This window comes from Drosophila subpulchrella, chromosome X (genome assembly GCF_014743375.2).
Source record: "Drosophila subpulchrella strain 33 F10 #4 breed RU33 chromosome X, RU_Dsub_v1.1 Primary Assembly, whole genome shotgun sequence".
Lineage (NCBI taxonomy): Eukaryota > Metazoa > Arthropoda > Insecta > Diptera > Drosophilidae > Drosophila > Drosophila subpulchrella.
The window spans coordinates 27,266,778-27,278,797 of NC_050613.1; the positions used below are offsets into that span (position 1 = coordinate 27,266,778).

The window sequence follows — 12,020 nt, forward strand, 5'->3', positions numbered from 1 at the left end:
ACTTATTAACATAAATATCTTAACATGAAAAGCTCGAAATCGATGTCTTCTTCATTAAATATTGGGAATATTAAACAAGCTATTTACGAAAAGATTTAATCTTATATTTAAAATATATATAAAATAAATGTATTGCTTGAAATATTTTTAAAATATAGGTGTTTAATGAACTTTACTTAACTCAAGTTATTTCATTTACATTTCCTAGAGACTTCTAGGTACAACCTTAGCTATAAGCTATATTTAAAATGTAAACTATATTTTAAAAGTACCCATTTTTTATAGTTTATAAAGAGCGTTGATTATTTGTAAGTTTGTTTTTAAATACCATGTAATATTTGGCCGTTATTTCCAGATCTTATTTTCAACAGCTTTGCGATACTTTTAAGCCGTTGCCCATCTTAAATCCAGCCCCAAACCATCATCCCCTGCGTCCGCCCCACCAATTCATCCCGTAGCCCTTGGCTTAATGGGGATTTGATGTTTTCGGTCAAGTGTCAAGCGTTTGGCCGCCCGATTTGCCCGGCGGACAGGCGAATCAACGAATCCCGCTGCAGGTAAAATCCAACACTCCCGGCAGCCATCAATCCCAGCTATGTTTAAAATACGACGGGGACGCCGAACGAAGGAGCTTCGTCTTTAAGGGTTAAATAAAGTGTCTCGAACGTGTGTCGCCATTGTTTGCCCTTCAATTGGGATCGGATTGTGCATGTATGCAAATTGTGTCTGGCAATTTGTTCAACTCAATAAATATGGCCATAGCCCCACCACTGGCAGCCTCAGCAGGACACCGAACGCACTAAAAATTTACAAAGAATATGGGAAAAAATAGAAGAAAAAAAAAAAAAACAAGAACACACGAACTGGTAAAGAATATTGAGCAACTCCGGCCCCAAAAACTATAAAAGTGATTTATTTGATGTCACAGAAAAGCAGTCATGCATAAATATTTAGCATAACCCTCAGACTCCGTACAAACTCCGGATAACGGACAACGGACAAACGGACAAACGGACAAACGGACAAACGGACAAAAAACGGACACCAATGCCGTCTGCGACTCCGAGGAGATATTTAAATCAGGCGAGCAGACCGAGGAGCAGATATATGCTTTATAACTGTGTGCCAGCCGTAAGCAGGCGCAATCTGATTCCGAATCCGAATGTGTGAGTGTGTGCCTTTTGGCCCTTTTTTATTGGCAGAAGACGGAGTCGGGAGACAAGGACATTATGGACAGACTCGGACACACGCCTACTTCAATATGCTGGCTCAATGCTCAAGGATGCGGCAGCCCAAGTCGAAGGAGCTCCAGCTCCAGCTCCAGCATCGCCATCACCCCAAACAAGGCACATAAAAACCCATAAGCATCCTGCAGCCGGGAGTGGAGTGGCCAGAAGTGGAACGAAGTGGCCAGGACCCCAGCCGAAAACTCTTTCCCTTCATACACTCACAAAAGGGGCCTTCTAATTCGAGCCAGAAGCTTGTCCTGCTTGTCGGGCAGTCCTTGGACAGCATGGCTTAAATCTATGTGATTTACCCTAAAGTAGTTGTAGTTAAAGTTAAAGTTCGTGTTGAATTTTTTTTGAAAAAATTAGTTATATCTTAAGTCAAAGTTAAGTACAAGTTGCAGTTAGGACCTACTTTAAAATGCGAATTCTTCAGACAAATAGTTTGGAATAATCAGTCAGACTTAAAGTTCAGGCTACAACTTAATTAACTGACTTAACTGAAGATCACCTTATAAACGCTTAATCATTCAATAAATTGAATTAAGTCCAATCAACAAAAGGGCTGTCATTAAATATAAAATGTTTATAAATGTAAAATGTAAATAAATCTAAAGGGCATTCCAAAGTTTGCCTACTTCTTACCCACCTTTTTCGCTTGGACCAAATCAAATATGCGCAAATAAATAAAAATGAAAATTCAAGAAGAGCTAAAAAAAATGAATTTCTTCCTTAACTGTTGATGCCGATAAGCATTAGCGTGGAAGATAAAGGGGTCGATGGATGCTCAAGGTAAACTGGTGGGCAAAAGAAAACACTTTGCGGCATTTTTATAGTTGTTTGATATATTCATTGAAATTGGTTGCCATGTTCCCGTTCAGCTCGATGTGTATTGAAATATTTATGAATCAATAACAAAAACGTATTCCCCTCAACCTCAACATTCACAATAACAACCACATCCACATTGCCCATAATCCAAGGATTGGCCATGGGTTTTCCCCCAATCCCTGCGTGTGTGTGTGTGTGTGTGTGGCATCTGTCCAGGCCGAATAAGTGAGTGTTTGGTTAAGCAATTGTTTATGTGAAGTTGAAGTTGTCGCATTGGGTATAAAGACAGACGCCTTCGCATAGATCAAGTCCCAACTTATGGAGCACAGAGGGGGGGGAATTGGGTGGAGGACGATTTCTGGTTCGATTCTCAGCATAATTGGCCGGGAGACGTTGAGAAAGTAAATCCTTGGGCTAAACCTCTCAGCTCGGACTGTTGGTAGAGCTTAGAATGAGATAATCTATCACAGGGAAGCAGTTCTTTTTTTTATTGTTGGTAATTCAAAACCAGTAAAACCAATAAATACATATATTACACAAATCAGAGTTTGAGAGTGGGATCTCTGTAGTAAAGTGAAATGGCGCCCAACGAAGGGAAGATATTCAGCTTCCTTAGTATTCATTTACTAACTATCTAACTAACTTGCACTAAGGCATTAATTATTAATACAGCTGATATATTATTATAGCTGACATATCCTAGGTATTTTTCTATGTGATGTTTTTTTAAATATTCCCAAACTTATTAGTTCCCATTTAAATCTGTCAATGAAGAGGGAAAGAAGCGAATGGAATGAGGCCCCAACGTTGCACCACTCTCCTTCTTCATTTCCCGTGTTGCATGCGAGCAGTTTCTCAGCCACATTGCTCCACTTTGAATTAGGCCCAACAATTTCTCCTGTTTTTTTTTACTTTATTTATTTTTTGTGGCAACCTCAGCCTCGCTTTTCCCGGCCTCTCACCTCCCCGGATCGCTAGCTGCACAAATTTGAATCATTTACGAAATATGCAGCACAGAAGAAAACGGAAGTCAAAGAGTGAAATAATACAAGGACAACAACAGCGATGTCTTCATGTGTGTGTGTGTGTGTGTGGCAGTGGCTTGGGTTCTATAATATGCAGAAGAAAATGGCTAATCGACTGAGAGGTACTCTACTCTACCGAAAAATGCTTTTAGTGCCATTTATATCTAATGGTAATCATCCCAAAAAGACCTCTTTTAAGACTAACCGTAGAAAGATTCCACAAGGCTCATAAGATATTTCTTTGCTATAAACCTGCCGTACTGGAAAAATCTTGTTAAACAAACGAAAATGAAGGTGCATCCCAAAAATTTCGGATCTAGCACCAGTAATTGCAGAGATCAGTGAGACTTTTGGATAAGATAGGAGCATGCATGTGAGACTGAGACATGAACAGCGCGCACCGTTCGCTGTTGGTGGGGGTCTCGACTATAATCTCTCTCTCTCTGCTTGCATTCTCTCGCCATCTCGTTTGCTCCTTCTCTAGAGTTCTGGGCGATGGCTGCTCCTTGGCTTTTCCCGACTGTGACTGTCATGTGCCACAAACCCACTAAACTAATGAAAAATGTGAAGCGACGGCACAAAAGGAAGCACAATTTCCCCACTCTCGCTCACATGCACACACTCACACCTCCAGGATATGCAAAAAAAAAAAAAAAGAAAAGAACAAACAAAAAATAGAAAGTAGAGGGGAAGAAAGGAGCAACACAAAGAAATGTTAATTCCGTAATACTTTAAATGCGGCAGGCATCGAATGACATTTGCACTTTTGCTGCCACTGTGCCTGCACAGTGGGACGAACTTTTGGGTACGTACCCGTGTGTTATGTTATGTTTGCCGTACGTGATGGCCAAGTGAAAGCGATTTTCCCCCCACCCTCCCCCTCGTGGAATCTCTGTGTGCTCTAATATGTATTTGCCTTTTGCAGATGGGAAATATATATATAAATATATATATATATATGACAAAAGGTGCAAAACGGGCACAAGAATTGCACGGGGCACAAGGTGTGGAAAAGGTGGCAGAGTGGGCAGAAGATTGGGGTTCCATGCTGACCGCACTGGCCAAAACAACAAGAAACAAAACCAAACAGAACAGGACTTGCAAAAAAAAAAACAAATAAAAGACAACGAACACGGACAAACATCAGAAGCAGGCCTGGCTTAGAGTTGAACTCGTGTCACGCATTAAGTTACACATGAAGATTATAGATATTTTAAATTCTTCATGCATTGTAAATCCACCGAATATAGTTTCCGATTTGTTTGATGATTTTTTAAATGCATATTTCCTCAAAAAATTATGAACTGCCAAAATTCATCAACTCCATAACATTTAAGATTGTATTGTATTGCCATGGTATCGCTTTCCATACCAAATATAGTTGATCTATCTGCTAAGGATACTGAGTTACTTGGGGCTATAACATATTGTTAGGATTGTATTATTGAATATTCTTGCTAACTTATGTTAAAAAAATATGAGATAATGACTTGTAATTCGATTATTGGAGCACTTATTCTTTTGTAAATAGACATTAATAGGTAATGTTTAGTTTTACGATGGTATCTATTTGCATACCAAATATTTTTGATCTATATGCTACGGATACCGAGTTACTGGGGTTATACAGTTTTGCTTAGATTGTTTTGGATAATTTTGGTATATTTCATATTTTAACAGTTGGTAAACCAATTCCATGAGTTATACTTCATATAAGGAATTGACATATACAGGTGTAACTCACACGAGCATCGCTGTGGCCGAGAAGGGGCTTTCCCGAAGAGGGGGAGCACTCGGGAGGGGGAAAACCTCGGCCTGGGTCAGCTCGCACGTTCATTTGCGCGCTCGTTTGCTCTTTAACAAATGTGCGCTGCTTTTCATTACGTATGACAGCAAATAGTACAATGGAATATGGAATATGACATGCAGGCGATAAAGTTATGCCGGAGACACACCAAAAGAGCGAAAATGTTGGGGAGGTTGGGTTTGTGCCTCTGAAAGGTGAGTCTGAAAGGTGAGCAAATGGGTGTTAGTGTGCCACTTTGCCAGTGAGCTAAAACACACACTCAGACATTCAAAGAGAAAGGACCAAGGAGAAAGGGAGCACACCTCCTGGAGAAAGGTGGAGCAGCAGGCCACAAATGCTACTGCGGTAGTTGTGCTAATTTGTTTGTTTGTCGTTATCATTTTCCTCCGCCCATCGCCCATCGCCCACCGCCCACCGCCCATCGCCCATATCCTTTGTCCCAGACAGCCGCACAAAGGCACAAAAGCAAAACGACAGCCAGAGGAAGAGGTCAGCGAAAGGAGAGAAAGCCCAGTGTCAGAGGAAGTCGAGCAGAAGGACACGAAGCCGGAGAAAGGTGAGCTAAAATTGTTAATAGCCGGATTAAAGTGTTGACCCCATCCACAAACGAACTTGCTGACTTATAATTCCCAACCCATTTTTTTTTTGTACCTAAGCCCCCAAGATTTTCTATTTACTAGAAATCTTTGTAAATTAGAAGGAGATATCTTATGGGTAGATATTTATTTAATTTACATATAAAATTGCCTATGGTATTATTACACTGAGAAAATTCTGACGATCTCATTTGAGTTGAAAATGTTCTTAGAAATAGAACGACATATTTGATGTTGAAAATAGTTTTATTTTGCTTGAATCGAACCAATTTAACTTTTCTCTTCTCACCATTTCGTTCTAATACTGAGAACATTGATACCAAAATGTACTTAGAACAATGTACTTGAATAATTCTTTTGTGTAGTTTATGATTTTACTTTTATTGCCATTAGCTATTTATGTACCTATAGCTATTATGGGACAGTTCTTTCTACTTAAGATATTTTCGTAATTCTGTTCTAGTATTGAGAACATTGATACCAAAATGTACTTACACGGTTTTTAAGAACGAATGTTCTCAATTCAAGAACAATGTACTTGAATAGTTATCTCTGTGTAGTTTATGATATTACTTTTATTGCCTTTATCTATTTACCCATAGGACAGTTCTTTCTAGTTTAGATATTTTCGTAATTCTGTTCTAATATTGAGAACATTGATACCAATACGTACTTGCACGGTTTTTAAGAACGAATGTTCTCAATTCAAGAACAATGTACTTGCCTTTAGCTATTTACCTATAGCTATAATGAAACAGTTCTAGTCTAAATATTTTCGTAGTTCTGCGGTGTATGTTTTTAATGAGTCCCGTGACATTACTGTTCCCCCCACTGCTTCTCTGCTTTTAAAACCAATCCATGTAAATTGACATCCAGTACCTTATCAGCTTCACAAACCAACGCAGACAGTTTTCCTTCACTTTCGCCGATAACACGCACTTGTGCTTGACCGCTTTTCCCGCCACCCCCAAAATCTCCAGCGAAAAACCCCGAAGAGTGCAATGCCAAATATGCGGAAAAAGCTGGGAAAAGTCCTTGCTTGCCAACTGGCCATCAGATCTGATAGAGTGAGACAGAAATGGGGGGGGGGGGCGTTGCGAAAAGGAGTGGGAGTGGGTGTCTATGTCTGGGCATTGTGTTTCCCATTTTCCGTTTCCCGTTAGTTCGTCTTTAGCTTTGGCTGCGTGTCAAACGGTAAATTTGTGCAGCGGTCGGTCTCTCCCGCTCTTGCCATTTACAGTAGTCATTCGATAGACGAAACGTTCCCCAAAGGGCTGAGCCTTACAGCTATACATTCATTAGTTCCGTAAGAATTTTACTTCTTCTCTTGGTTGATATCAAAATCTTATTATAACCATGTATCCCAAAAAGTTCGGTTCTATTGCTATCGATTCTTTTGTTCATAAAGTGTATCATCCGTTTTTATGTGTGCAGTGTTAAAACTATTCATACCAAGCTAGGACCGAGCTGTATCCCAAAATGTTCGGCTATATAACCAAACATTCTCCAGTTCCTTAAGGATATTTACAGTATCTTATTCTAGACAAGCTAAAACAAAGGTTCAGCTCTGTCACAGATACTAAACAAGATCACTGAGATTTGTATGTGGTAGTGAAGTGCTTTGCCATTTGCAGTAGTCATTCGATAGACGAAATGTACCCCAAAGGGCTTTGCTTTTCATTAGTTCCGTAAGAATTTGACTTCTTCTCTTGGTTGATATCGAAATCTTATTATAACCATGTATCCCAAAAAGTTCGGTTCTATTGCTATCGATTCTTTTGTCCATAAAGTGTATCATCAGTTTTTATGTGTGCAGTGTTAAAACTATTCTTACCAAGCTAGGACCGAGCTGTATCCCAAAATGTTCGGCTATATAACCAAACATTCTCCAGTTCCTTAAGGATATTTACAGTATCTTATTCTAGACAAGCTAAAACAAAGGTTCAGCTCTGTCGCAGATACTAAACAAGATCACTGAGATTTGTATGTGGTAGTGAAGTGCTTTATGATCTATAAGAATTAGAAAATATAAAAATTAATGTGTCGCAAAACGTCAAGTATATATTTTATCGAGCGATCCCTGTGCCGTGCATTTGTGTTTTGTCGCGCATATTAATCATAAAGCGGACACGCGTCGCTTTACGCACGTCTGCTGGCTGCGGATGCGGACGCGGATGCGGATGCGGATGCGGAAGACAAGAGACTCTAGCCAGTAACCCGACACCCCCCCTCCCACTCGCCCCATCTTGAGTACCGTCCGCGTATTAGATTTAAGCGCGTTATAAATGAGCCAGGCCAATACACAAACACACATAATTTCTGGCTCCTCTTTTACTTGGCTTTCGTCTGCTCATAAATCAAAATTGTTCGTTTTTGGCATTTTTAAAGGCCATAGAACTAACAGTGGAGTTCGGGCTTTTTTTTTCGGTGACTTTCCGGGGGGGAAAACCCTCGTAGAGGAGAGAGAGGTCCGGGAAAATGGACAGCCCTTTGCTGCTTTTACTGTCCATGACGGATGATTGGATTTTATGTTGATTACGAAAACGTCTGCGACTGTATTTGTGGGTGCAAGTCGAAATTTTTGGCTTTGCCTTTCAGAGATATCTTTTATTTCCCCCTGAAAAAATTAGGCAACAGTATTGGAAAGGGTAGCAAAACGGGGTATTTCAGGCTAAAGGATGAGGTTGACACAACATTGGTGAGACCATTATATAATATAGATAGATTTATTTTATAATACAAAGAGATTAAAAAGATTAAGGATTATATTATTAGTTGAAATAGTTGTCATTTGATCAACAAAATAGTTACTCTCCCAACAACAAAATAAACACAACTTACCATTCTATGCTACTTATACTATTAAATAGTAACCAAAGCTATAAAAAAATATACGTTAATATAAGGAAAGTTTTTATTATCCGTATTTTTAACCCTAAAATTTAATTGGGTAGATAAATGAACAAATTAATTTTATTAATAATTTAATCAAAAATGAATTTCCAATCACTCGTCAGAAATCAGAAAGTATTCTTTTGTCTTATATCAATAGTTGAGAAATTACTGAGTATTATAGGTATTATACAGATCCTGATACCTGATGGCACTTCCTTAGTTTAGCCCCCATCGTTCGCTCCCCACTCGTATTTCCAATTTTAGTCCAGCCTGTACTACGCCATTATGCTTGGGGGTGGTTGGAAGTTGGGGCAACTGGGATATATCACATGGATATTTCGGTTATTATTGGCCATATTTTAATGCTCTCTAGCTGCTCCGTCTGTTTTGGGCCAACCGAGATTTGTCGTAGTCCATTTTTGATTTATTTATGTGTTTATTTGCCTTGTTTTTGGCCTTGCGTCTGTGATTACTCATGGCTCCATGGCTCCCTGTTCGCCGGTTGTTTGGGATGGCTCCGGTTCGATTTGCATATTATTTTATTTGCATTTTACATAATAATTTAATTTTATTAGTTTTACTGCATCCTCATCGACATGATGATGGTGTGCGGCTCAAGTTTTGCCAATCCTAATGGCTCTAATGGCACCTTGGTGGGCCTTCTTCCCCATCGATTATATGTATGTGGACTTCGAGGTCATTGGCCGACATTTCGTCGTGGTTTAATTTTATTTTTCTTTCTCTATTATACCCTTGCCGAGCGTATTGTGATTTCAGTCAGAAGTTTGCAACGCAGTGAAGGAGACGTTTTCCCATCTTTGGTGTTTTTTAACATATAATCACCTACGCTTGGAAATAACATTTTTTAATTAGTTCTGAATTTCGAATTAATTTTATCAAAATCGGACGACTATATCATATAGCTGCCATAGGAACGATCGGAAAATTGGTGCGAAAATAATACAAAAAAAAAATTTTAGCTTCGGTGTTTTTTGACATATTATCTTATACTATTGGGAATATCATTTTTGTATTTTTAAAAATTTCGAATTAAATTTAATAATTATTGCTGCAAGGGTAAACAAACTTCGGCTTGCCGAAATTAACTTCCTTTCTTGTTTTAAGTTATATATTATCGATAAGATTTTTTATATATTTTCACAACCCACATTGTTAGGCCGGTAACCGAAACAGTTTAGATATTCACTAAATCACAGTTTTCTCAAGATTTTGTATATTATTTTTCAGTAATTTATTAAAACAAAACAGTTATTTTGTTAGACTTCCAAGAGCTTTATGTAATTAAATTTTATTTGAAAGTATAACTTCTATCGTTATATAAAAGTGTAGTTTTCCTCTACGGTTTCTTACATTTTACTCTTAGAATATTTTATTGAAAAGAACCCAAACTTTTTTCATTTTGTCCTTACACAAACAAATTTACAAAAGATAACAAAATGGTATTTGACATTTTCCGCAATGCGATATTTATAAAGCTCACAACGTCTTGGGCCTGATCATCATTTCCACAAAGGTAAGCGAGTCGGTCCAATAGTCATGCCAGCTACCCCAAGTAATTCCATTCTCTTTTTTGTCTCTGGTCCGACCCTCCTTATAAAACTTTCCATTTAGTTGGCTGTAATTTTAAGTGATTATATTAATATGGATCAATTGTTAGTGAATTAATGTTTTTACCTGTGAGCACAATCTTTATACCACCAACCACCCCATTCACCTAAAGCGCAATTGCCAATAGTATGTTTATCATTATCTCTGTCAAGTGTAGTAAACTTTTGGTTGCTATGGTAAGCTAGAGAGTCTCCGACTGTACCATTATATGTCCCTATCGACAACACATACGACTCCAGTTCACTTCCAATCTTAAATTCATCATAATGAGCGTAGCCTGTGGATCCGTCCACCTTGCCAAGTTTAATGTAAAGTTCGTGAGGACGTTCCCGAGTCATAACATGCAGTTTCTCAAGCCCGATAAAAAACTCTCCTCTTTTATTTCCGAATCCTTCCTTATAGTCCTTCCAGGGTCGATGGAAGTTCTCGGAGCCGTCAAAACGTTTTTGAATAGTTAGCCAACCATCTGAACTGCAGGGAGCTTCGAATGTACTTATCCCCCTCAGGTTGATTTTGTAAATATCACTAGGACCTTTGCTGGGGCAGGAGTCCAGTCGATTGCACTTCAATAGATCATCGGTTTTTTTGCTCATGGATTCCGTACACAATTTGTTGTTAAATGTTAAATTCACTACCTCGGCATTTTTAGCTTTTATCAATTCTGCTTGATTATTGATTCGGGAACCCATCATTTCTAGCCTACTTTCCAAACCTTTTAAAGTTTCGGTCAGAGATTTTACTCTGTCGTCATTATTCTGCTTCGTAATGCCTTTGATTTGGGTTTTCAGTTGTTCAATTTGACCACTGATCTGAGAGTCTCTGTTTTTTATTTCACCCTGCAGACTTTGGATACTTCCTGTCAGTGCCTTGATCACGTCACGTTGATAGTCGATTTCTCTAGTTTGCGCATCTATTAGTTCTTTCTTCCACTCTACTTGGTTTTTCAAATTCTGAAGATCTTCGTTCTTTTTTGCTAATTCCTCAAGTTGCGCATTGCGGTAGAGAACGGACTTCAGAACAGAAAAACAATATCCGTAGCACTGATTTTCCGTATCTATATCTATATCGTCTCCCGTGGCAGAAAGCTCATTTAAAAGCCAAAACGACAGAAAAAACGTGAAGTACGATTTCATTTTGCTGGATCCGCCAACTTTATACTGATCTCAGCACAGGCCATTTGTGCGGCTTATATAGGCAGATCGGCGCGTTCTTTTCGGAACGATAAGCTGACATAGGTATGATTCATAATCATAGAATAATACCATGAGTTTCTAAGCTGCGATCAGCCGATGACTGCAAACGTTATCATGTTTTTAATTTTGGGAATTTTTCGAAGCTTTTGCAGTAAAAATTGCCTTGACCTTTGCCCCTTTTCCTCCAATGTGTGCAAATAATCTCTGGGACTTTCACAGTGGTTTTAAACAACAAAGCGTTTCAAATATATATTGCCTTATTTTCTGAGGGCGATTGGAATTCGTGTTGATATATACAGGTATTGCAATCTTTTCTTGGAGTTCTATAAAAATGAATTATTTAAATAAACCTTTAAAATATGAGAAAATCTACTCATCTTTCTTTGAAATGTTAGCGTGAAATACCTTAATGTACACTATACTATTTAGTGTATGATTCATTTCATTATACCCTTGCAGAGGGTATTATCATTTCAGTCAGAAGTTTGCAACGCAGTGAAGGAGACGTCTCCGACCCCATAAAGTATATATATTCTTGATCAGCGTCACTAGACGAGTCGATCTAGCCATGTCCGTCTGTCCGTCCGTTTCCCAAAAGTCAAAGCTGTCATAGGAACGATCGGAAAATTGGTGGTAAAATAATATGAAACAAATTATAGCTTCGGTGTTTTTTGACATATTATCTTATACTATTGGGAATATAATTTGTTTTATTTTTAAGAATTTGGTATTAAATTTAATTATTATAACTGCAAGGGTATACAAACTTCGGCTTGCCGAAGTTAACTTCCTTTCTTGTTTTTATTTCTTTTTTGCTC

The 12,020-nt window shown here is 38.4% G+C and overlaps 1 protein-coding gene across 1 annotated transcript; it reads right to left on the reverse strand.

The window, feature by feature from the left end:
* Positions 1-9,657: 9,657 nt before the first annotated feature.
* Positions 9,658-10,663, reverse strand: LOC119556492 (fibrinogen-like protein 1). Its single transcript, XM_037868750.1, has 2 exons — positions 10,076-10,663; positions 9,658-10,016 (listed from the first exon to the last, which is right to left on the reverse strand). Exons 1-2 carry the CDS (start codon positions 10,600-10,602, stop codon positions 9,878-9,880), a joined length of 666 nt encoding a protein of 221 aa, XP_037724678.1. The 5' UTR covers positions 10,603-10,663; the 3' UTR covers positions 9,658-9,877.
* Positions 10,664-12,020: the final 1,357 nt, after the last annotated feature.

Coding starts and splice junctions, on each gene's coding strand:
- LOC119556492 (XM_037868750.1), bottom strand. CDS start 10,602: ATGAGCAAAAAAACCGATGATCTATTGAAGTGCAATCGACTGGACTCC. Junction 10,017..10,075: donor TATAAAGATTGTGCTCACAG/GTAAAAACATTA, acceptor TTAAAATTACAG/CCAACTAAATGGAAAGTTTT.